Below are 22,872 nucleotides of genomic sequence, written 5' to 3' on the forward strand. Positions count from 1 at the left end.
TCCTTCCTTCCTTCCTTCCTTCCTTCCTTCCTTCCTTCCTTCCTTCCGTCCTTCCTTCCTCACTTCCTTCCTATTTTATTGTGTGTGTGTGTGTGGGGGGGGTACTAGCAGGGCCAGAAGAAGCCATCAAATCTCCCGGAGCTGGAGTTATAGGAGGTTGTGTGCTGCCAGACATAGAGGTTGGGAACTGAACTCAGGTCCCCTGGAAGAGCAGTGGGTGCTCTTCAGTCCCCACAGAAACATTTCTTGAAAGAAGACAGATGGCCAAAAGGTATATTAAAAAAGTCCAAAATTGTTGATTATGGAAATCTAACTAAAGCCACATGGAGACACCATCTCACACCTTTTAGTTTGGTATGATCAAAGAACCAAGCGACAGCATGCTGGTGAGGATGTGAAGAACAACTTCTTGTACACTGTTGGTGAGACTATAAATTAGTACAGTGATTACGAAAAACAGCATGAGGGGGTGTGAAAACTCACAAAGAAAATTGTCAGCTGATCCAGGCAGCCTACTACTGGATGTGTTCCCCAAGGAAATGCAGTCCCAAAGCTGAAAGAAATGTGCACCCTCGTGTCACTGAAGCTTTCTCCACATAAGTCAAGACCCTGTCTCTCACTGAGTAACTGGGCAAAGAAAACAGCACTTTCCCAATGGGAGCACTGTTTACCTCCTAAAACTCCTGCAATCTGTGATGGTGTGGACACACTGGGAGGGCATTGTGCTGAGTCAAATAAGCCAGACAAAAAGAGGAGCACACTTCTTGAGATGCATAAGAGGGAAGCCAAAGCTTGTTGTGAACAGGGGCTTTGGGAGGGTAGAAGGAAATGCTGGTCAGGGGATACAAAATTTCCCCTAGACAGACAAGAGAAACAAATTCAAGTGTCCTGTCATACAACGTGTAGACTGCGGTTAATAGAAATGTGCTGTATCTCTGAAGATCAATAGGAAAATGTGCCTTCTGTAGTGTTACATAACACACGTCAAGGTCGCACACCTTGTGCCGTCTTCATGTCTGCTCTTTGTCCCATTTTAATTGCACTGTTGCTAATTTAATGCCACCTGGGAAGTTAGTTCTTTGTCGAGAGGCTGCAGGCATTTCTCTGGCATTCTTTACAAGTGCTGCCAGTACAGGGGGTAGCAAGTACTCTCCTTGAGCTGCAACTTTCAGAGCAAAACTGTTTCTATCCCACCCAGACAGAAAGACAGGCAGACCGAGCCTCACCCCCATGCCCAGGCACAATTCTATGCCTCCTTTCACTTCTTACACTGAAGGGCAATGGGCAATGCCTGTGGAAAGTTTGCTGAACAAGTTAATGGTATATGAACGGCCTGCTGAGTACTAACGTGGCAACGGCATATTAAGGTAGAAACTTTAGGCTGATGGAAGGTCTCCTGAGACAGTTCTCTGTGCCCCGTTTTCAATAATTCAAGTTACAGTAGGGCCATGGTCATGATTTTAACAGAGCATGCTTTTTAGACCAGTAAGGTATACGGAAAGTAAAACTATACTAAAGAGGACACTGATCAAATTTAAAGGCCACCCAAAGGCCCCTTCTGTGACCTGATTCTCTCCAGCCCATGCAGAGTCCTGATCTATGTTCATCACTAGTAAAATACCAGACGGAATGACTCAAAGAATGAAGGGTTTATTGTGGGTTGTGTTTTCAGACCATGGTTACTTAGTTTTATTGTTTCTGGGTCACGCTGAGGTCTCAATGGGGTGTGTGGTGGAACAGATTGGCTCACCTCCGTGGTAGATAAGGGGGGGAGAAGGAAAAAGGGAAAGTCAGGGAGAGGAAGAGGGAAAATGGGAGGGACATGATCTGCCTTTCAAGGCACCCCTCCAGTGACCTACTTCTTCCAAGCAGACCCTCTCTTCAAAGAGTCCACTCGACTGTGAACCCATTAACAGTCAACCCGTTGCTGAGGTCAGAGCCCCCACCATCTAATCACCTGTCAGAAGCTCATCAGCAGGAAGCTAAGTGTTTAGCACATGAGCCTTTTGAAGGACTCTAACATCTCTAACATGGTCTGAGGTCAACTCCTCCCTGAGTGGGTAGGTGCCCTGACTCTGTGGCCACCTGTGGTCCCAGTCCCTCACATGCTCTAAAGTTCAGTGGCTTACAGTCTCTGCTGTCCACGAATTATGAAATGTCCATGGGCTTCCAGATTCCCTAGGTACATTAGTACCTGGCCATTTATAGAAGAAAGAGTTTATTTGGGCTATTGGTTTTAGAAAGATGAGAGTCCAGCATGGTGGAGAAGCATGGCCACAAGTGTCAGGCATGATGGCAGGAGCAGGAAGCTGAGGGCTCACGTCATAAGCCACAAGCAGGAAGCAGAGCCCTAGCTCATAAGGCAAGTGGAACAGTGCTTTAGACAGTCAGTGACTGCTCCAATGCTCCCCTAGAAAGGCTCTACCTTCTAAAGTCCCCAAGCTGCGCCACCTACCAGGGACCACGTGCCCAAATGCCTGAGATGACGGGGAATATTTCTCCTTCAGCTCACCACAGGAGGCTTCTGAAAATTGGTGGATAATTTAGGGGAAATATCCAAATCAAAATGAATTTCCTCCTAAGAAACAAAGACCAAATGGAAGAATCCTAAATTGATCACTTGACCGGACCTGTGCTATTGCTTCCTTAAGAGACATGAGAACTTGCTGAAAACACTGGAAGCTTAAGATTTTGGGGGAACCTATAACACACAATTAGAGTGGTGTGACTAATGAGGCATGCAAGGGTGTGTCTGTGTTCTGTTGAATTCGAATGTTCCCCACAGGCTTGTTCCCAGCTGGCTCTAACCAGGCAGGCAATGGGGCCTTTCTCCTAGGGCGTCAGAGGTCAGTCTTTGAAGGTTAAGCCTCCCTGGCTTCTAGCCTCTCTCTCTGTTTTCTGTTTGGTCACTGTGTGAACACATTTCCTCCACCTACCTGGCTGATCTGGGCTGAATCCCTCTGCAACTGTGAGCCAAGACAAAACTCTCTTCTCTTAAGTTGCCCTGGTCAAGCATTTTGGTGACAGTAAGGCAAAAGTGGGAACACAGGTTTTTGTCACTGCTGTTTGAAGTTGGTCTTCATTTTTCCCTCTTTTTCTGAGTGGCACATCCTGTCCCAAACTCACTTAGTCTTCATTTACACAAAGAAGGGTTTTGCCATTTTGTCACACTGCCCGATCATTACAAGTTCCTCTACCAACAAGGCCAGATCTTTACTATTTGGTTCTATATGTATATACCTTATGTGTACACATCGCTATGTACATACTCCTAAACTCACATTTGCACGCATGTGTAAACACACATGCAGAGGAATGAGCATGTATATGTATCTAAGATTATTTAAAGCCTGTTTTAACATTTCTTCCATCTGTGATACCTCCGCCTGCCTTAAGGCCAGTATACGCTGGAGCAAGCAAGAACACAAGCAGGCACAGGTGGCGCAGGCCTTTAACCCAGCACTCAGGGAGGCAGAGGCAAGCGGATCTCTGAGTTTGAGGTTATTCTATTCTACAAAGTGAGTCCAGGGAAGCCAGGGTTACACTGAGAAACTGTCTTGAAAAACAAACAAACAAACAAACAAACAAACAAACAAACAAACAAAGTAACACAAATGTTCAAACAAACACAAAAACTGTGTCACCAACAGCAGGAGATAAATTGTATTTGCTAAGCATTGCCTATGAAGAGAATAGAGAAAGCTGACCTTTCAAAATCTTTAGATAAAGACAGAGCTTATTTTAGCGAAAGTTAAATGTTTGACTTCCAAATTGCTATTGCTCCTGAAAGGGAAAACTATGCAGATGAATTTATGAACACCACACTATGGCAGATTATGTTGGGCGATGGGCAGAGGGTCACAGATTTGGATTCCACTTAAAGTGAAATTCAGAGTTAGACAACAGACTTGCAAATGGAAGATCCTTATTTTTGTGTTATTGCCTTCCAGCCCCATTTGGTCTACAGCATACGTTTGCACCTGTCTGGCAGGATGGGGAGGTGACAATCACAGATGAAAAATGAAGTGACTAAGAAGGACACAATTGTAAGAGAAGGCCATCAGAATAAACACACCCACAGAGACAGTGTCCATCTTCCTCGCTCACTCTCCCAAGCATCCTGGGAAGATGCTCTGACACATCTCTCCCACCGCTGCTAACCTCCGACTATGTAAACAATAGAGACTCTTACATCCCAAGCGACCCCACGCGAGCTGCCGACGCTGATGAATGCGTTCAAAGATCAGCTGTGCACAGGCGAAGGAGGCAGGCTCTGGCCAGTGGAGATAATTGGCAAGGGCCCTGCTGCGCACGGACTCCAGATCTCTTTATTTACCAGCTCATGAATCATGCATGGCTGGGTGCGGAAAGCATATACACCCAGGTGATACGATCATCCCAACAAACAGGGAGGAATCGGGCTTCCCTGAACGACAGCAGATAATTAAAATATTTGTTCCTAAGTCAGTATTTCCCAGTCAACACTACAGACGGGTTTTGTTGCTGTCTGATTTTGAAACCTTGTTATCGGTGATATCAAGCCTGGGATTGAGTCCCACTACTCCCCCCTCCCTGATCCCCTTTGCCTGTGACCCACAGCATTTAGTTTTCCTTCAGTCCAATTTTCTGTCCAAGAAACTTGAAAGTGATTCTATTTTGCAGGCAGAGTCTGAGCAGCACTGCTCAGTGAGGGCCTCGGAGGTGGGTGGACTGTTTACACAGGCAGGAAGGATGAAGAGGCTGTGCCAAACTGACTGGTTCCCATCACAGGTGGCCTCTTGCTGCAGAAATTATGTGTGAATCTTGGGGCACATGACAGGCATTTAAGGAAGTCAAGCCTTCCCAATGATTGAAATAATAATAATAATTTTTTTTTTAAGGGAGGAGCCTTGGCAGACTCCTGGATGTCAACCCCTTCCTCCAGGTATCTGATTTACAAAAGTGTCCAGACCTCTGGGTCTCTTGCACAGAAGCCACTGCATCATGGTCACCCTGGAGAACATTTTAAAACTTAAATCTAATTCATTATTTACTGAAAGAGGGTCTTATGCAGTCCAGGCTGGCCTTGAACTCATGGTAGCTGAGGATAACTTTGGACTGCCTCCAACTCCTACATAGTGGGATTTCAAGTGTGTGCCATGTGGCTAGCCCCCAGTGACAGATTTAAGGGGTATACAGAATTTAGAGTGTGATGGGAGGAACTTAGTTTTTAGGTTTGTGAAACGAGGCAAACCTAAAAGAAAAGTGGTTCAATATACCCACAATGTCTGATTTGTCCTCTAAAGTGTTGGGACTGGATTCTGGACCAGGGCCTCTGGCCCTGAAGGGTTAACAGGCTCTTCTTGACTTGCTTCCCAGAGGTCCTGGCATCCTGACTATTGTATCTGGCCTGCCATACTGTGGTTCTAGTTCAGTCGTGATTTTTCAATCAAAACAACTGCATCTTCATTTGATCTCGAACAATGTATTTATATTTTGGGTCATTAGCCATTATTGGAACTTAGCAGCTTAGTATATCATCATAATCATCATTGTTGTCATCATCATTGTTATCATTGGCATCCTTCTCCTCTTCCTCCTTGTCAAGATAGGGTCTCTCCGTAGCCCAGACTGATCTCAAATTTATAGCTTCCCAAGCAATGGGATTGCAAATGTGAGCCCAGCGCAGTTACTGAAACTTATAAATCTTGAACTCCACGTGGAAAAATGTGTAGCCACTCCACAGTCTGTCTCCACCTGACAGTGTCTGGTTGAGTGAATGAATCTCTGGTGCCTTGGTGGTGTGTGCTCCTAGGAAATGATATTCAAGGCCAAGCCATCTTCACTGGTGATGGTGAGACTCCTCACTAGCCCCCCAGCTTCCTATCACATGCCTACATGCCACACAAAATCCTGTCTGCCTTTGGTAATGACAGTGCTATGGCAGGAAGCACAGGTAACGATATCAATGACCAAGCATGCTCAAGGGAAAAGGGCTATGCATTCCTCCTGAGCCTGGGGCAGGATGATGGGGTCTAGAGGGATTCTCGAAACTTCCTGAGAGGAGCTATGACAGGCCGGCCACCCAGGCTGCACATCCAGCCTGGTTACCAATGAGTCCTTTGCTCTCAAATGGATCAGTCCTTGACTCCTCAGGACAGGTGGCTTCAGCGAGTGGGAGGACGAAGGCCCACGGAGGCTGGAATGTCCGATGCCTCGGTCTCATGGACCTTTATGGGCACCATTTCTAAAGTTTTCTGCCCTCTTCCTCCTTATACCCATTGTGTTTTTCTGCTGGATGAACCCAGGTCCTCACAGTGTATCACTATAGCATCCTGCCTGGGCCACCTGCTGTGCTCCTCCATGGCAGTGGCAGGAACATATTTGGTTGCAGGGAGAATGACACCCTGGTCCCCAGAATCCCCTGCATCGGACATAAGTGACTTGAGATCCTAAATCATGTGCTTTTCCTTCTAGCCTCAAAGAGAATAGAATAAGTAAATCATGGGTGGGGGGGGTTAGCTGGAAGAGTGCTTTCCTAGCATGCATAGATTCCTTTCTCAGTGCCACATACATAGAGCATAATAGTGCACGGCTGTGATCTTCACACTGGAGACAAAGGCAGGAGAGCCAGGACTTTACAGTCACTCTAGGGCCAGGCTGTGATACATAAGCTGCAGTCTCTGAAAAACTAAACCCCAAACCCAAAAAACCAAGAAACAAACCACATCACTGAGGCACGTCCCTTTCAGTACTGTGATATGACATTGACAGCTACAGAGTCCACATTCACAAAACACACACTGGCTACCAAAAATATTTGAAAAAGAATCTCGTAATGTTTGGGGCGAGTTGCTGATTTTCTGTGGAGCCACACCCAGACCTTCCCTTGGTTGCACGAAGCGCCCAGCTGCAGGTGGAATGGCTTGAAAGAAAGGCAGTGGGCTCTCCGCTCTCTCTCCCTTACCTTCTCTCTCCCTCGTGCCAGATTCCAAACACCTTCTCTCTATTACCTGCTGAAAGTCTCCATGGTCACATCCTCTCCCCTGCCACATTTCTTCTGCCTAAGTACTCCCACAGTTGTAGCCACACCCCTTCTGATTGTTTCCGCAGCTCAAGATAGTGTGAGACATGAGACCTTCTCAACCCTGATCTGGGGCCGTGGCCCCCAGCCACATGGGCTCGCTCTACCTTGCACTTTCTTTTCCCACCCAGAATTCTCTCCCTTCATCTCCTGAGCACCTTCCACAGTGTCCTCAATATCGGCTCCAAACTCCTCTGTAAGGTTCTGACTGTGCCTCATTTGCTCTATTGTCATAGAAACAATGACAATAATGACAAGTTGTGCCATGTGCTCTTGTGTGCCTGTGTGCCACTCACTGTTCTGATATTTTGCATGTAGCAGCTCATTTCTTTCTTTTTTTTTTTCTCCTTTGAGACAGGATTTTCTGTGTAGCCTTGGTTGGCATGGACTTGCTTTATAGACCAGGCTGGCCTCGAACTCACATTGATCTGCCTTTCTTTGCCTCCCTGACTGCTGGGATTAAAGTGTGAACCACCACACCTGGCTTTATTTATTCCTTAAAGGGAGCCCATCAAGTGGGAATCACACATGTCTTCATATTCATATCCTGTGACTAAATGGAGGTGTAGTATTGTAAGGGCCACGGTCGTTTTCACAGTTGAGTAGCTTGGACACTCTGCCAGCTTCGGGCAGAGCTCTCTGACTGCATACTTCATTACAGAGTAACAGAAGACCTCACTAGCCACCCTTTGCTGCACTTCCTAGCTCAGTTGGTTTACAGGCATGCAAACATTCACACACACATGCAAACCACATGTGCAACTGAAAGAAAGAAAGAAAGAAAGAAAGAGAAAGAAAGAAAGAAAGAAAGAAAGAAAGAAAGAAAGAAAGAAAAAAAGAAAGAAACCTCACTCAGATTGGGAAGAGAAGAGAAAGGAGTATCACTGTTCTTATAAATGAAGAGCCAGGATATGTATGTGCACTCATATAGCATCAGTGTGAGTGGGTAGGTATCACATGTGTGTCTGCATATGTGTGACTGGATGTATGTGTATTTTTTTTTTTTTTTTTTTTTTTTTTTTTTTTGGGACAAGGTTTCTCTGTGCAGCCTTGGCTGTCCTGGACTTGCCTTGTAGAGCAGGCTGGCCTCAAATTCACAGAAGACCAGCCTGCCTCTGCCTCTTTGAGTGCTGGGGTTACAGGTGTGCGCCACCATACCCGGCATGTGTGTATGATGTGCGCTGATGCGGGCCTAGGACTCACTTCTTAAATTTATCCTTCAGTTTTTTCTACAGTTAAAACTTCCACTTCCCAGTTTCCTCCGCATTGTGATCACACCAGTGAGAAATTAGGACTGATTTAAACAAACCCAGCAGTCTGTAACGCCAGTGAGGTATTTCACAACACACCCGTGAGTACCCCACGGAGAGGAAGCAGCATTGTGGTCTGCGCACACAGTGACAGCTGTAATTAATTTCCTCTTGCTTTAAGAACCGTGTTGTCAAAGTGTGACAGAACAGATGTTGTCTTTGAAACACCAGCACGCTACAGTTGTCTGGAGGTTCAGCTCTCCGTGAGGGCTGAGGGTGGATGGGACAGGCCTGTGTGGAAAAGGAGTCTGTCAAAAGCAGCATCGCCTCTGCCAGGGACCCCTCTCTATACAAGGGAAACCAAAGAAGAGACACCAGCCCAGAACTGGTTCTAGGAGTGGTACCAAGAAATTGGGCACAGCATGCTTTGTGGGTCAGAATAGGCCTAAAGGTTCAGGAACCTCAGGAGAAATGGTCTAGAAGGTCACTGCATGCCTGAGGTTATCATTACACTGCCCTCTGTTGGGATGCCAGCAGCCTCACAGTTATGGAAATTGTGCCCACCTCCAGCTGCACTGATAGGCATATGGGGTGATTGGTACAAAGACATTTCCAGCTGTAAGATGGACCCCTGACTTTAGAGAGTGCACAAGAGTGGTTCTGGTGTCAGAATTGTTAAACAGGACAGCCAGCCTATAAGCGAGGAGGTGGTGCTCAGCTCCTTCCTCACGGGCCATCATTATAGGCCTCCTTGCAGCATTTAACTTTCAGGGATTGGTAAGGCAGAGAGAATGGGCACCGCTGATTCTGAGGGCTGGTGATAGGCTTCTGGCAAGTTCCTTTCAGCAAATCTCAAGTCAGAGTGGAGTTTCAGGTGGCTAGGGAGAGCCTAGAGAGACGTGCATGAAGCTGGGAGGCCTGAGGTCTAAGGTCACAGCATCTGCAGGGTGCTCCCTGTGATCCCAAAGGGATCCAAAGGCTTTCGGTGGCGGCTAGTGCTCCCTGAGCTGCATATACGTCTCTCCCAATGCTTTGTTGACACAGAGCATCTCTACATATGTCAGAGAGAGAGAGAGGCAGAGAGACAGAGAGAGAGAGACAGATAGACAGACAGACAGACACACACACACACACACACACACAGAGAGAGAGAGAGAGAGAGAGAGAGAGAGAGAGAGAGAAAGAGAGAGAGAGGAGACAGGCAAGGGTCTGCCTGGCCAGGCTAATGTTTCCCTGGCCAGGGAAATTTTCCCATCTTGTGTTTTTTTTTTTCTTCTCCTCTTTGTTTTGAAACCACGCTAATGATCTAACAGAGATGTGTATATCTGAATATCCCCACTGCCCTTGGCATGAAGACGTGTCATACATCCTGCCTTGCCCAGCATAGTCGGAGCTCAGGTTTTCCAGTTCCACTGACCATGGAGACTGCCTAGTCACACAGAAAAATAAGAATTTTGTGTCCACACGGATCTTCTTTATCCATCAGATACTTTGGTCTGAGGGTTGGAGAGATGACTTGGTTGTTAAGAGCACTTGCTGCTCATCAAATCCAGAGGACCTGGGTCTGATTCCTGCATCCACATGGTGGCTTACAAATGTTTGTGACCCCAGTTACTTGGGATCAGATGCCCTCTTCCGGCCTCTGAGGACATCAGGCATGCATGTGGTACACATAGGTTCCATGCAGACAAATACTCATGCACACATTTCTAAAAACACAAAACAAAACAGAAACTTTGCTCATTTTAATCTGAAACAGAGCAGCCATTATTAACTGATGGTTAAGGTGACTCATGCTGTCAGTTATCAAATAAAAAACTGAGCTTTCCTCACTGGAGGCGATATGTGAGAGGGCGACCTCTGGGAAATTGAGTCAGAGTTGTGACAGAGACAATAGGATCACCGATATATCAGCACCAACACCAGCAGTGTCTTTTTGCAAGTTGTAATGCAGACCTCCCACACCCCAACACAAAATAAATGTGTCAAAATGGAATTTAAAAATGAAAAGTAAACTCGATGCCAACCCTGCAGAGCAGGTGCCAGGATACTACAGGTTTGTGGCTGGCAGCACTCCCTGGCTTACACCCTCCGTCCTCATCCGTTTGCAGTTACGTGGCATCTCCGCCCTTGCCTCCTTCCTCTTGCTGCTTCTTTTGCTGGGATTCTCCCACCCCCTCCCTGTGTGTCACTGAACAGGGCCTTCTGAGCTGCCTGTGACATTGTTTCAGCTTTGTTTCTTGATGCTGTGATAAAAATACCCTGACCAAAGCAACCGAAAGAAGCAAGAGTTTATCTGAGTCACAATTCCAGGGTACTCACTGTGGGGGAAGTCAAGGCAGCAGGAGCTTAAAACAGCTGGCCCCGTGCTCAGAGTCGGGAGAATAAATGCGTGCACGAGCCGGGTGCTCATCTTATACCATCTCCATGTCATTCAGTCCAGGGTCCAGCTGGTGAAATGGTGCTGGCTGTATTCAGGGTGATCCTCCTACAATTAGCCTAGGTAAGACCCACCCCAGCCTCCAAACATGCCCACAGGCCAGGCTGGTCTAGAAAAACCCCCATTGAGACTTTTTTCCAATGTGATTCTACTTTATGTTAAATTGACAGTTAAAACAAGTGTTTACCTGCTCCCCCTCCCCCACACTGTGCCACATTGTAACTTCTCCCACACCTTTCACCCTTCTGAGCTGTACACAGGTCCCCAAAGCCCTGCAGAGAGGGAAGAGAACCTGGCCCGAGCTGAGGCTCTAGGGATATGCAGCCATCTTTCTTTAAAGGTTTCTAGATTCTGTGCTCCCTGAGGGCAGGGACTCCCTCTGTGTTTCATCTTTGTGTGTCTAACATCAAGCCCATTGCCTGCCTACCTGAAGGACAGTACCACAGAAGGCCTTCTCTAAGCCCGGACTCAGTTCTCTGTGCTGAGTCAGACATACAGTCTGGGTGGTGATGTTTATACATGAAAACCCTTACAACTAAGGACTAGGGAACTATGCAAACCCCAGCAAGAGTTCCTGTGGAGACCAATGTGCAGGGCTGCGGCGCCCTCTTGTGTCCAGGCTGTACCCAGGGCTTCCCCATGGAGGTCTACAAAGATTTCTGCAAAGATTAGTTTTCACTGTGCACAACAGACTGCAAAGGAAGCACATGTCCAGGGGTGGGAAGACCCGGCTCTCACCCCCCACCCCCAAGCTTGGGACTGACTCATCTGTGCAATGGGATGTGGTGTGTTTTGGCTGCTGGGGAGGGAGGTGAGCACTGGCCTTGCAGAGGTGCTCCCCAAGCCACTCCACACATGTTCATTCAGCCTTTAGTGTGTCAGCAGCCCCGAGGCACCAGATACATGTAGTAACTTGGCCCTAGGAGAGCTCCTGGGATGCAGTGGTCCTGTCCATCCTGTGACATCCAGGGGTGTCACAGCATCCATAGTATGGAATGCCAGGTTTTTGTTGTAAGTGTCCTCTCCCACCCCCTTGAGCCCTTTAAATGCAGTGGTGTCCCGTTATCTCTCATCCTAGCTCTGTGTTCATTGTCCACACACAGATGCTTCTCAACAACAAGCTGGATGCATGAGGGAGGGGAAGGGCGTGGCCTGCTTAGGGAAAACGTGGCAGCTGCAGAGGCGTCCTGTCCCCGGCAGTGTAAGGATGCTACTGAGTGGTCCACCAGGCAGTGACTCTCTTTTCCACTAAACTGGATTGCACACACTCTTACAAGGTCACCTGATCAGTTACTTCAAGTGAATTTAATTTGTGAAAACGAAGAGAGAGAGAGTTGCATCCATTCACTGAGAAAAATGTCAGCATCTTGAGCGAGCTGCTCACACAGAAGTGTTTCTGTTTAACTGAGGGGACATGATCTGACCCAACCAGAGGATCGTGAGGGTCTGACTATGGGAAACATGGGAGTCATTGTTGATTCCTAGGTACTCCTAAGCTTTCTTGTCATTAAAAGGAAAGCCTGCTGAATACAACACAAAGTTCTGCTCGTTCTAAGTAGGGAAGATGCCACTGACTTATGATGGGCATGGTGGCACACGCCTTTTATCTCAGCACTCAGGAGGCAGAGGTGGATCTTAAACTCTGTAAGTTTGAGGCCAGACTGGTCTATATAGTGATTTCCAGGGTAGCAAGGGCTACATACTGGGACTTTGTTTCAAAAAGAGGTAAGAAGGGACAGGAGTGTCATAGATGCAGTTTTTATTATGTATGTCCTTACAAGAAACATTATTTTTCATAAGCCTCTATCCTCCCCATCTCCCCCATCATGCTTGCTCCCGTATTCTAGGTCACATTCCTCTCTGTGGAATACCACCACCTCATCACATGCAGGCCTGACTCCTGCCACAAGTGTACCCAGAGGTGGGTGGCTACTGATCACTGGGCTGCAGTCATTCCATGCTGGACTGTTCTGTCAGAATGCCTGCTCTATTCCTGCCCAGTAAAGGCTTTAGGATTGAACTGGTAAGAGGATCAAGGAGAAAGAAGGAGAAGAAAAAGAAAGGGAAGTGAAGGAAGGAAAAGGAAGGGGCGGAAAGGAAAGAAAAAGGAGAAAGGGGAGATGAAGGTAAGAGAGGGGAAGGAAAAAAAGAAAGAAAGAAGGGAAGAGCAGAGCTGTAAGTTTCGGCATCCCATGGGTCCCTTGAAGTGTCTAAGACAGGGTGGGTTAGCCTCTGAAGTAACTATTAAAACAGTAGACATCACCACTGCAATTGGAAACAAGTTATAACACCAAACTTCTTGTTACTAGTTTAATTTGTCTGCTAAAGAGTGATGTCTAATACAATGGCTGCATTTTATCACAGTCAACTGATACAGCGGCCGAAGGCACTGAGTTTGCAGAGAACATCCTGAACTATGGAGAGGACAGGAACCTACAACTGGTGGGTGAAAGGCGTCCTCTTGTCTGTAGAGCTAATCTTTATACCGCTACACAGTCTTAGGCTGCTATTCTGTGTACACATCACACATGAGCACACTGAAAACATTTCTACTGATGAGAATAAAAAGACATGTAGTTGAGGGTCCAGCATCACATCTCTGAGACCTTACCATGCCACACTCTGCAGCGACCATCGGTGTGATTTTGTGAAGACCGTGGCTTGACAACAGACTGAGTGACACTAGAAAGGTGGCACATCCCTGTAATCCCAGCACTCGGGGAGGCAAAGGCAGGCATATCTCTGTGAGTTTGAGGCCAACTTGGTCTACAAAGTGAATCCAGGACAGCCAAGGCCACACAGTAAAACCCTATCTTGAAAAAAAATCCCCTCTGGCACACCAAGGTCTTACTTTGAGTAGAACCATGTCACACTCTGCTTACCCGTGGGTCAGATGTGGTCTGCAAATGCTTCATGTGGCAAAAGGGCTATCTTTCTTACTTGAGTTGGTTGCCAACATGGAGGAAACAGATTCTTTGAAGAATATAGATTCTGAGCATCTTTTGAAATACTGGAAGATTCAGAGAGCCGAGAACTTGTGAGTGACAGCCACAGGCTGGAGCCAAATGAGTGGTTCTCTACAGACACATCCTCAGTGTTTCCTTCCCTTCTGCAGGCTGGGGTTCACTCATTCCATCGCTTTCCGATGGGCAGCTGGCTCACTACCTTTCTCTTCAATGAGGATATTCAATGGGGGGATTGGCAGGTTGACAATTAACGCTAACCAACACAACCACAAAAAGGAAGATGAGCCTGGCATTGTCTTGGGTGCTTGGCAGCGATCAAGTCTGCAAAACACACAGTTCAGTGGAATGTATTTGATTTTAAATTTTAAACTCACAGATGGATAGGTTTTGAATAATACTCACAATCTATTTTAGTATCTCTGAATGTATTTAGTTTTTCGCTATTAAAACAAACACTGGTGTCTGAGACAAGAGGCAGTGATTCCTGGAGGAGAAACCTGTGTGGATCCTAAGCTGGTCCCTATGGTACGCTATTTAGTAAGGTGATGAAAGCGGCTCCTGGGCGGTAAGGATTCTGAGTTATCCAAAGAAGTCCAGAAAGGGCCACTCAAGGCAGTCCTGTTCTGGTTTCTGGTGATGAGCTGTAACAGGAGCCTGGCAGGCCAGCAAATACCGTGTGCATGCCACTTTTCATGTAACGGCACTCAGCGGTGACACAGTGCTCAGCGGTGACACAGCGCTCAGTGCCACAGCGTGCCGAGTGGAACGTTGTTTCCCAAAGCTGGGTCCACAAGCCAAGAGCAGCGGCAGTGCCCAAGGCTGCGAAGAGTCCTACAGCCACCAGGCTGACTCAGAACAGCTAGCCTGTTAACATGTGGGCTCAAGTCACACAGTGTTTGCTCTTCCTGCTTTCACTTTCCTTTTGATTCCTGCATTTCTTTATCCGATACTGTGTTAGGGTCCGTAATTCCACATCTTGTAAGTGTGCATTCATGAATAACGATAATTAATGTTGTATAGAACAGTTTCTCATCTTCTCTCGGGAGGGGCAGACTGCGTGGCTCTCGCCCGGCCACTCGCTTGCCTCCCAGGGGCTCGTCAAATGGCTTTGTTTCTAGGAAGTAACAGTGTGTGTCCGTGTGGGGGTGGGGATGCTCACCTGAGTGTGGTTCCCGTGGAAGCCAGAGAAGCCGCCAGTTACAGGGGATTGTGAGCCACCCAACATGGGTACTTGGAACTGAACTCGGGTCCTCGGCAAGAACAGGGCACTATCCTAACTAGTAGGCCATCGCTCTACCCCTACAACTCTGATGGTGAACTAGGACTGTGCTGACTGCTGTCACGCAGACACCCGCCACCTGAGTGTTCTAGTGCACGGATCTGACTCTGACTGCTAGATTAAAGCTGCAGGGGGAATGAGGGCTTGCACATGCCAAGCCTAGGCACGAACGGGAAGACGGGTGTTCAGAAACACTAACAGATGTATCTAGGTCATGAGGGACATGCAGTGCAGGAAACTGAGTCAGGGTGAAGGGTAGAGAGAGCGAGGTGGGTGTCTATGAACAGAGATGAAGATGTATGTGTCTCCTGTGTCCATAGCGGCTGACAGTCTGGGTACACTTAGAATCCTGTGATGTTCTGGAATCACCTACACTGTGACTGAATACTTATGTACACTCAAAAAGATTGTTAAAATCCACCCCTCTCCCCCATTGGTGATGGTCTTTGGGAGGTGATCAGGTCTTGAGGCAGCTATCACCAAATACCTATTCTGCCTTGATGCTGGACAACGACATCAAGCCTCCTCAGCTGGCAAACACCTGCAGTGGTCAGAGGCCACCTGGTTTTCTGTGTTTTGTTATGGTAGCCTGAATGTCTACTGAAAGGCTGCTGGGTAGAGGCCCGCAAGACAGGTCCTGCTGGCCTCTGCAGGCAGAAAATGCTTCCAGAGCCCGGAGGAAGGATATAGGCACTGTGGTTGGGAAGACTCAAGAGCTGTTTCTCAGAGTTTCTATAAGACAGTGATGGGTGGCGAAGGGGTCAGTGGCATGGTACAAGTATTACCATGTCTCCAGGCACTCAGCCCAGCCGTGACTTGGGGCAGAAGTGCTGTTGTATTTAATCTGAATCTCACGAATGCTGAAGCTGGTTAATAAAAGGCTGTAGTTGTTTTATCTATTTATTTTACCACCACATCCTAATTGATTGTTGATACATTTCCTATCCACTAAAACTTTATTTTATATTTATGTGTGCTTTGCCTGTATGTATGTATGTGCATGCCTAGTGCCCATGAGTTTAGAAGAGGTCATTGATCCTGGGAACTGGAGGAATGGATGGTTGGTGGTCCTTGGCATTCTAATGTCCAGGTGAGTGTTTGTATTCACTCACCTGGTCCCCGAAGATACTGGTGTCAGTGCCCTGGGCTGGAGACACTGAGGGGGCTGTCATTCAGAGTTGTGGTAGCCCAAGCACAGCTGCCCTCTGTTTGGGCTCACTGTGTATTCTAACAGCTCCACAGCCAGATTTCCTGATGGGAGCATTGTGGGGGGGATGGCAGCTTAGAGAGCAAGGTGGGTTCCTGACCCCAGGTCAGCTCTAGTTCCTGTTCTTGGCCACCCTGTCTGGTGTTTCAGAATTCGAATCCTGAAAGTTAACTACTCTGAAAGTTAACTACTCTGTACCTCACAGCCACGCCTTTCACTGTTCTGGGGAAGCCACTTTTCATATAAAAATGCTTATTGGGAAGCATACCGTAGTTCTTGAAGCCAGGAACAACGTCTGGCAGAGGTCCCATGGGCAAAGCGACTGGCAACAGGAAACCTTCCTTCCCACAGTGAGCATCCCAGAGACAAGAGGAACGGGCATATTTTAAAGGCACTACTACCAGACAGAATGCCATTATTTTAAAGCAGGCATTTCAGTGTCCTACACCCTTTCTTCTTGCAGGAAGGTATGCTGTGCATCACACTGGTCCAGGGAAGGTGTCAGCAGGATGCTGAGTGGTTTCATTACCAAGAGGAACGTCTGCTTCATGGTAAGTGAGGAGTATTATGGTCTTCCTGGGTGTGTTGCTTGGGGGCTGGGCCTCCCTGATGGGTGAGGGAGACAATCCCAGCTATCCACAGAACTTCCACTGAGAACACAGCCAGCCTCAGGATTCCCTCCCTATTCTTGGTATATGCAGCCTCAAAGGGAATTGCTCCAAATGTTTGAGAGAGTGAACAGATGTTCTCTCTCACACACCAGCAATGCTCCAAGGAGCCTCAGGCATGGTTTTAAACACACACATGGACACGCTCAAAACAAAAAGGGCAGCCGAGGTTAATGGCTCAGAAACTCAATGTGAGATCCATTCCGAGGATAAGGCAACTTACAGAACCAAATCACTCACGTTTACTGAATGATATCTTAACAGTGATTTATTTTGTGTGTAATGGAAGCTTTGGTTTCTTTGTATGTTATGTAAATACGCTTTTGTTTTAATTCCACGTGTGGATTTTAGTTGGGCTATAGTTTGTCCACACCTGTTAATTGTCTTGTGTGGAGCGTGGCTTTTGCCAGCAGGTAACAGTCTTCCACAAGAAGCATGGAGAGGGGCGTGGCCTGAGACTCAGAGTATAAATATGAGACTGAGACTGAGACCATGTGGTGTTCTATGTGGTGCTGTGTGTTGCTGTGTGGCATGTAGCAATTTGGAGAGACCAGAGATGGTGTGGCGGTTTGGAGCAGACAGACAGACAGAAACACTTTGGGGTACAGTGGCATGGAGGAGACTGTTAGTTGCATCTGTGGTTGACAGAGCTAGGTCTAGAACCTGAAAAGAACACCTTGACCCTAACTAGCTGGGAGAAGCAAAGGGTTCTGGGCCTCTCTATCCACTAACCTTTTCTCTTTCCCCCTTAAGGTTGTGGGGTTGGTGGAAGGGAGGGAGAGGCCTAAACACCCCAAATGAAGTAGAGTTTTTAAAAAGACTGTTACAGGTGGCTTTCCACAACGTGTATGTGTGTGTGTGTGTGTGTGTGTGTGTGTGTGTGTGTGTGTGTGTACATGCATGTCACAGAGTTTGTGTATGGAAGTTGAAGGGAGTCAGTAGTTTGTTCTTTCTTTCAACCAACCATATGCATTCCATACACTGAACTCAGTTTCAAGCTCGGTAGCAAGTGCCTTTGTCTGCTACACCATCTTGCTACCCCAACCATTTGTTTTTAACTCTGCTTCTGTGAGCTGATATTATTCCGCATGCTTGAAGGAATACACCTTTATCAATGAGGATGCAGGCTACTTATTATTTTTATAGCTCCAGGGCTACTCATGAGCTACTAGCAAATAATTGGGTACTCCTGCTTATACTGCTGACTTAGCACAGTGCAGGGTCCTAGCTGCTGTGACAAAGCACCCAAGAAAACCAACTTTTAAAGAGAAAAGGTTTATTTTAGGTATGGCTCCAGAGACTTCAGCTCCTAGCTGATTGGCTCCCTTGTTTTTCAGCCTGTAGAAGGCCTGAGCACTGAGGTGGAAACAGCTTGTTACCTCACAGCAGCCCAGGAAGTGAAAGGGAGACAGCAAGGTAGCAGGGCCCTAGCATTTTCTTTTTTTTCAAGATGGGGTTTCTCTGTGTAGCCTTGGCTGTCTTGGACTCCATTTTTAGATCAGACTGACTGGCCTCGAACTCATAGAGATCTGCCTGCTTCTGCCTCCCTGAGTTCTGGGATTACAGGCCTGAGCCACTGCACCTGGCTATCAGGGTTCCTTTCATGGGCATGCCCCCAATGACCTAACTTCTTCCTTCAGTCCACCTCCCCACAGCTCTATAGGCTGGTAAGCAAGCCTTCAGAAAAAAAAGCAAGCTTTTGGGATCATTCCATATCCAAAGGGCAACACCCTGAGCCACTCTGGAGGAGGCCAGTGATGTTTGCTGTATGATCCAAATGCTGCCTGACAGACAGAGGCATCCATGGTCAGAAGTCCCACCAGGCCCCTCCCCTTAGGGAATGGCTAAACTCGTGAGGTCTAGTCCTCCAGATAATAGTCTCATGCCTGCCTGTTTGCTGCGTGTTGCTCTCTTACCTCAGGGGACCATGACGCCTTAAAGGTTGAGATCTGTGATCACAGCCTGCCTTGCTTCACTCTGCGGGAGAAGCGAGTTAGGGTGCAGGCCCTGCTGCCATCCCAGATGAAAGGGAATGTGAAGCTTACTTTTAAAGGAGGTAGCCATCTGTTCTCAGAGGATGATCACCTCAAATGTGATGGACACATGCCATGTGGCTGCCATCGCCTCGCCTCGCCTGTTACAGTAACAGGGCAGACATCACAAATCAATCCCTCATGACATCACCAACTAATTCCTCAGGACATTTGTTTTCAGTGAGCCTGGACTTGGTCTAGAATCCTACTCATTTTCAGCCTTATGGTCAGCAACTCCCCTCAAAGTGGGGCTGATAGTCTGATCTCCATCTTATTATTTTTGCTTACTTATTTATTATTATTATTATTATAATGTGTGCTGTGCTCATATGTGTAAGTATGTTGCATAAGTGGAAGCCTGAGGTTGAGGTTGGCTGTTTTCCTCAATTACTTTTCACCTTACTTTTGGACAGGGTCCCTCACTGAATTTGGAGTTCACTGATTGGCTAGCCTACTGGCCAGTGAGCTGCAAGGACCTGCCTGTCTCCATCCCTCAGTACTGGGGTCTAGACTGCTATGCCTGGGGATGTGTGCTCAGGTCCTCATGCTTGCTCGACACTTAGCCCACTGTACCCCCCCAGGTCCCTGGTCACTATCTTCCACTCCTGCCTGTCTACTGTTCTGTTCTGATTACAGCTCAGCCAGGGGCAGCATAGCAACACACACTCCTCAGCTGATGTCATGGAGGTAGCCACCTCCACGCTCAGCCTCAACTTTTGCATGCTGAGTTGGCGTAGTTGGATGTCAAGTTTTCCACTGGTCACTAAGTTATTGATGATGATTACAGTTATAACAACTGATAGACACTGTAGGAAGCATATCACACACTTTGTTCTGATTGGTCCTCACAACAGCATCACAGGTCAGCCACCTTGACTCCCTTGGTTTTCATAATGACAACATGACATATTTACGGGAGCTAGCCAACATGCCCAGGGTCCCAGAGATAAATTGTCACAGCCCGGATTCTAAGTAGGTCAATCCTGTCTCTCTGGAACCTGAGACCCATGAGACTCATGAAACAGAGACTCATGAGGACTAGAAGGGACAGAAATAGGATGGACTTGCTTTAAGTAAGTGCACTAAGAACATTTTGTTCAAATTCATCTTCAGGGTGGAGAAAACCTTAACTGAAGCCACTGGTTCTCCTGCAGACTAAGCACCGGGCACAGTTTTCTACTGTGAGTAGTTAAAGGTGACAGTGAGTAATGAAAGGTCCCACAGCCCACTGTGTTCATGAACACAGACTGTCCTTTCCCACCTAGAGCAGGGAGCGAAGCCAACAGTTCCATCCTGGCTCCAATGTTTATAGACTTTAGTACGAAGCCATTGTCTGACTGTGAGTCCCATTTCTCCAGGATATTCAGATATTCCTAGAATCAGAATCAACTGAGCCTTTTTGAGAAGCATGAAGGGAGATGAATCATGTTCTTGGGATTTACTTCAGGGAGAACTGTTGGAGTTTGCAAATAGTGGCTGGGACTGGAGTCACGTGGGCTCTCTGATCCCACCACTCTGTGGGTGTTGGGCCTAAGGTTCTCATGTAGGGTGGAGAAAACCCTACGTGACTCTTGGTTAATTATCATTATTAAAGATTATTTATGTGCATGTGTATCTGTCTGCCCTGTGTGGTCTGGGTGCCTGGTGACCATGGATCTACTGGATCTGGAGTTTCAGGTGGTTGTGAGCAGTCCAGTGCAGGTAGTGAGAACTGAACTCAGGTCTTCTGGAAGAGCAGGGTGCTGCTAACCTCTGAGCCATTTTCCAGACCTGACAATAGGTATCTCAGAAGGGATTAACTGTGCTTCACTTGTGTGCCCTCTCATAGATAAGCTGGCGTCCTGAAGTCTAGCACCTACGGGTGTGACTATGTGGAAGTAAAGTCTTTGTAAATTCAGTCAAGAAGAGGAGGTCACGCTAGGCCAGGGGTCCTCATCTAGTGATCAGTGTCCTTATAAGATATAACTTGGGGTACAGAGTCAATAGCAGAGATGGCATGCAAAGATAGAGGCGCTGGCTGAAATGGCACATCTGTGAGTGAAGTGTTGGCAGCGGGTGTGTGGGGAGGGATAAAAGAAACCTGTCCCTCAGCCTTTGGAGGATCCAGTCTGCTGGGTCCTGATCTTAGCTTTCTAGCCTCAGCTTGCCCAGGACTAGAAGATGATATAACGCATCACTCTAGTGCCACAGTCTGGACATCCTAAGACACTAAGAGAGATGGGAAACTGAGTCCCCACTGAAGGCACCAGTCTGAGAAAGCACAGGGTACAGAAAGCTGCAGGGCACTAATATGTTTTCGAGAGCTTGGACCAGCTGTCATGTTCACCTTGGAAGAAGGTTGTGGACTGAGCTTTCCAGGGCCTGAGATGACATCAGTCAAGAGAACACATGTTCACAAGCTGTGCAGGAGCCAGTGGCTATGTTAGACACTACCATACACTCTTCTGCCTATGACGGCCAGGACTGCCATTTCAGCCCGAGAGGGGCCTGCTCTTGATCTCAGCACCCTCTGTTAGCTACATGCCCTCTCTCAGTAGGTTTAGTTCTTTGAGATGTCTTTGCATAGGATCATATTTTTTCCTTACCGTCTCATGGATTCAATCTTTCCATCAGACAAGAACAAGATGCAAAGACATTTTCCACATCCACCCTGAGGCCTGGCCTACTATTGAGTGTTTGGCTGGTGTGACACAAAACACTTGTGCATGGGCCAGTGAGATAGCTCAGTGGATACAAGTGCTTCCATGAGCCTGTCAACTTGAGTTTTATACCCAGAACCCACACGGTGAAAGGAAAGAACCAACTCTGAAAAGTTCTCTGACCTCTTCCCATGTACCACAGCACATCTGTACACATAGAACACACACAAACACACACACACATGCATGCACAGAAACACTTATGTGCTTGGGATCAGTGAATCGGGCTCTAAGAACCTGTACTTCTGTGCCTCTCTGTACAATCCCAATCTTCAATATTGGAAAATTTGATCTTGGGATTGTTTTGTCACTTTTATAGACAGTACAGGTACCTCAAGCAGCTCACAGCTTATTGGTCTCCTGTGGACAACAGGAGGTGAGGTGTAGGTCAACACCGAGAAAAGCCCCTGATGAGCTTTAGTCTTTGTAAGAAGATGTGAGCACAGTCATGAATAGTCCCTGGTTCTGCAGTCCGCCATGTTCCCATTTTGTCCTCTATGTGCTCCTGGCCGAGGACCTTGGCACCCCCGCCCCCCACCAGGTGTGAGTGGCAGGCTCTCACCTTCACACTTGAGCAGGAAGAAGTCCATGCTGTGGCTGAAGGAAGCGCTGAAGTAGGTGCAGTTCTCCACCAGGTCGCAGGACAGGCACTGCCTGTTGAAGTCATCCACTGTGTTGGCGCTGGGAGAGCAAAGCGCATGTGAGAACAGGGGCAGACACTGAGTGATCATGGAGTCAAGTGCCTCTCCTCTGAGGCTGCCCTGTGATTCCTGCTGATAACCCCATAAGCTTTACCTCCATCAGCGTTCCTTAACTCCTCTTCCCAGAAGCCTTCCCAACCCATAATTTGACTCTGGACACTTCTCAGTCTTTCGAATCCTCGATAGTTGCTATTTGCCCATCAGGGAAACTTCAGGCAGGGTGAAAGCAGGGTAGAGAGACTGCAGTTATGGGTGTCGTTGCCTAGTTGCCTAGTGTGCTCATGGGTACCCTCTATCACAGGGTCATGGCTATTCTCAACTGGCACAGTCATGGATGCTATCTCTCTGAATAATCATGGGTACCTAGAGTGGTCGTGGCATGATCACCACACACTTTGAGTGATTCTGAACAGATGGCTGGCAGTTTGGGAACAGTGGAGAGCTTCCCCACATTCCTCACATGCCAAAGGCAAGAGAAAGGAGCTCTGCGAATGAATGTCAAGGAACTAGCATCGATTGCTTCCAGAATGCAGTTCTCCTGACAGCAGATGGTGGTGATTCTGCCT

The 22,872-nt window shown here is 47.5% G+C and overlaps 1 protein-coding gene across 3 annotated transcripts in view; it reads right to left on the reverse strand.

Annotated features, from left to right (window-relative positions):
• Dpp6 (dipeptidyl peptidase like 6) overlaps positions 1-22,872 on the reverse strand; it is a 749,167-nt gene that overhangs the window by 31,283 nt on the left and 695,012 nt on the right. For all 3 annotated transcript variants that reach the window (XM_055612951.1, XM_055612949.1, XM_055612950.1), the window contains exon 16: positions 22,168-22,286. In XM_055612951.1, coding sequence (XP_055468926.1) covers positions 22,168-22,286 — 119 coding nt within the window. The remainder of the gene's footprint in view (positions 1-22,167; positions 22,287-22,872) is intronic.

The sequence above is a fragment of the Psammomys obesus genome, unplaced genomic scaffold (assembly GCF_907164565.1).
Source record: "Psammomys obesus unplaced genomic scaffold, mPsaObe1.curated_primary_1811, whole genome shotgun sequence".
Classification (NCBI taxonomy): Eukaryota; Metazoa; Chordata; class Mammalia; order Rodentia; family Muridae; genus Psammomys; species Psammomys obesus.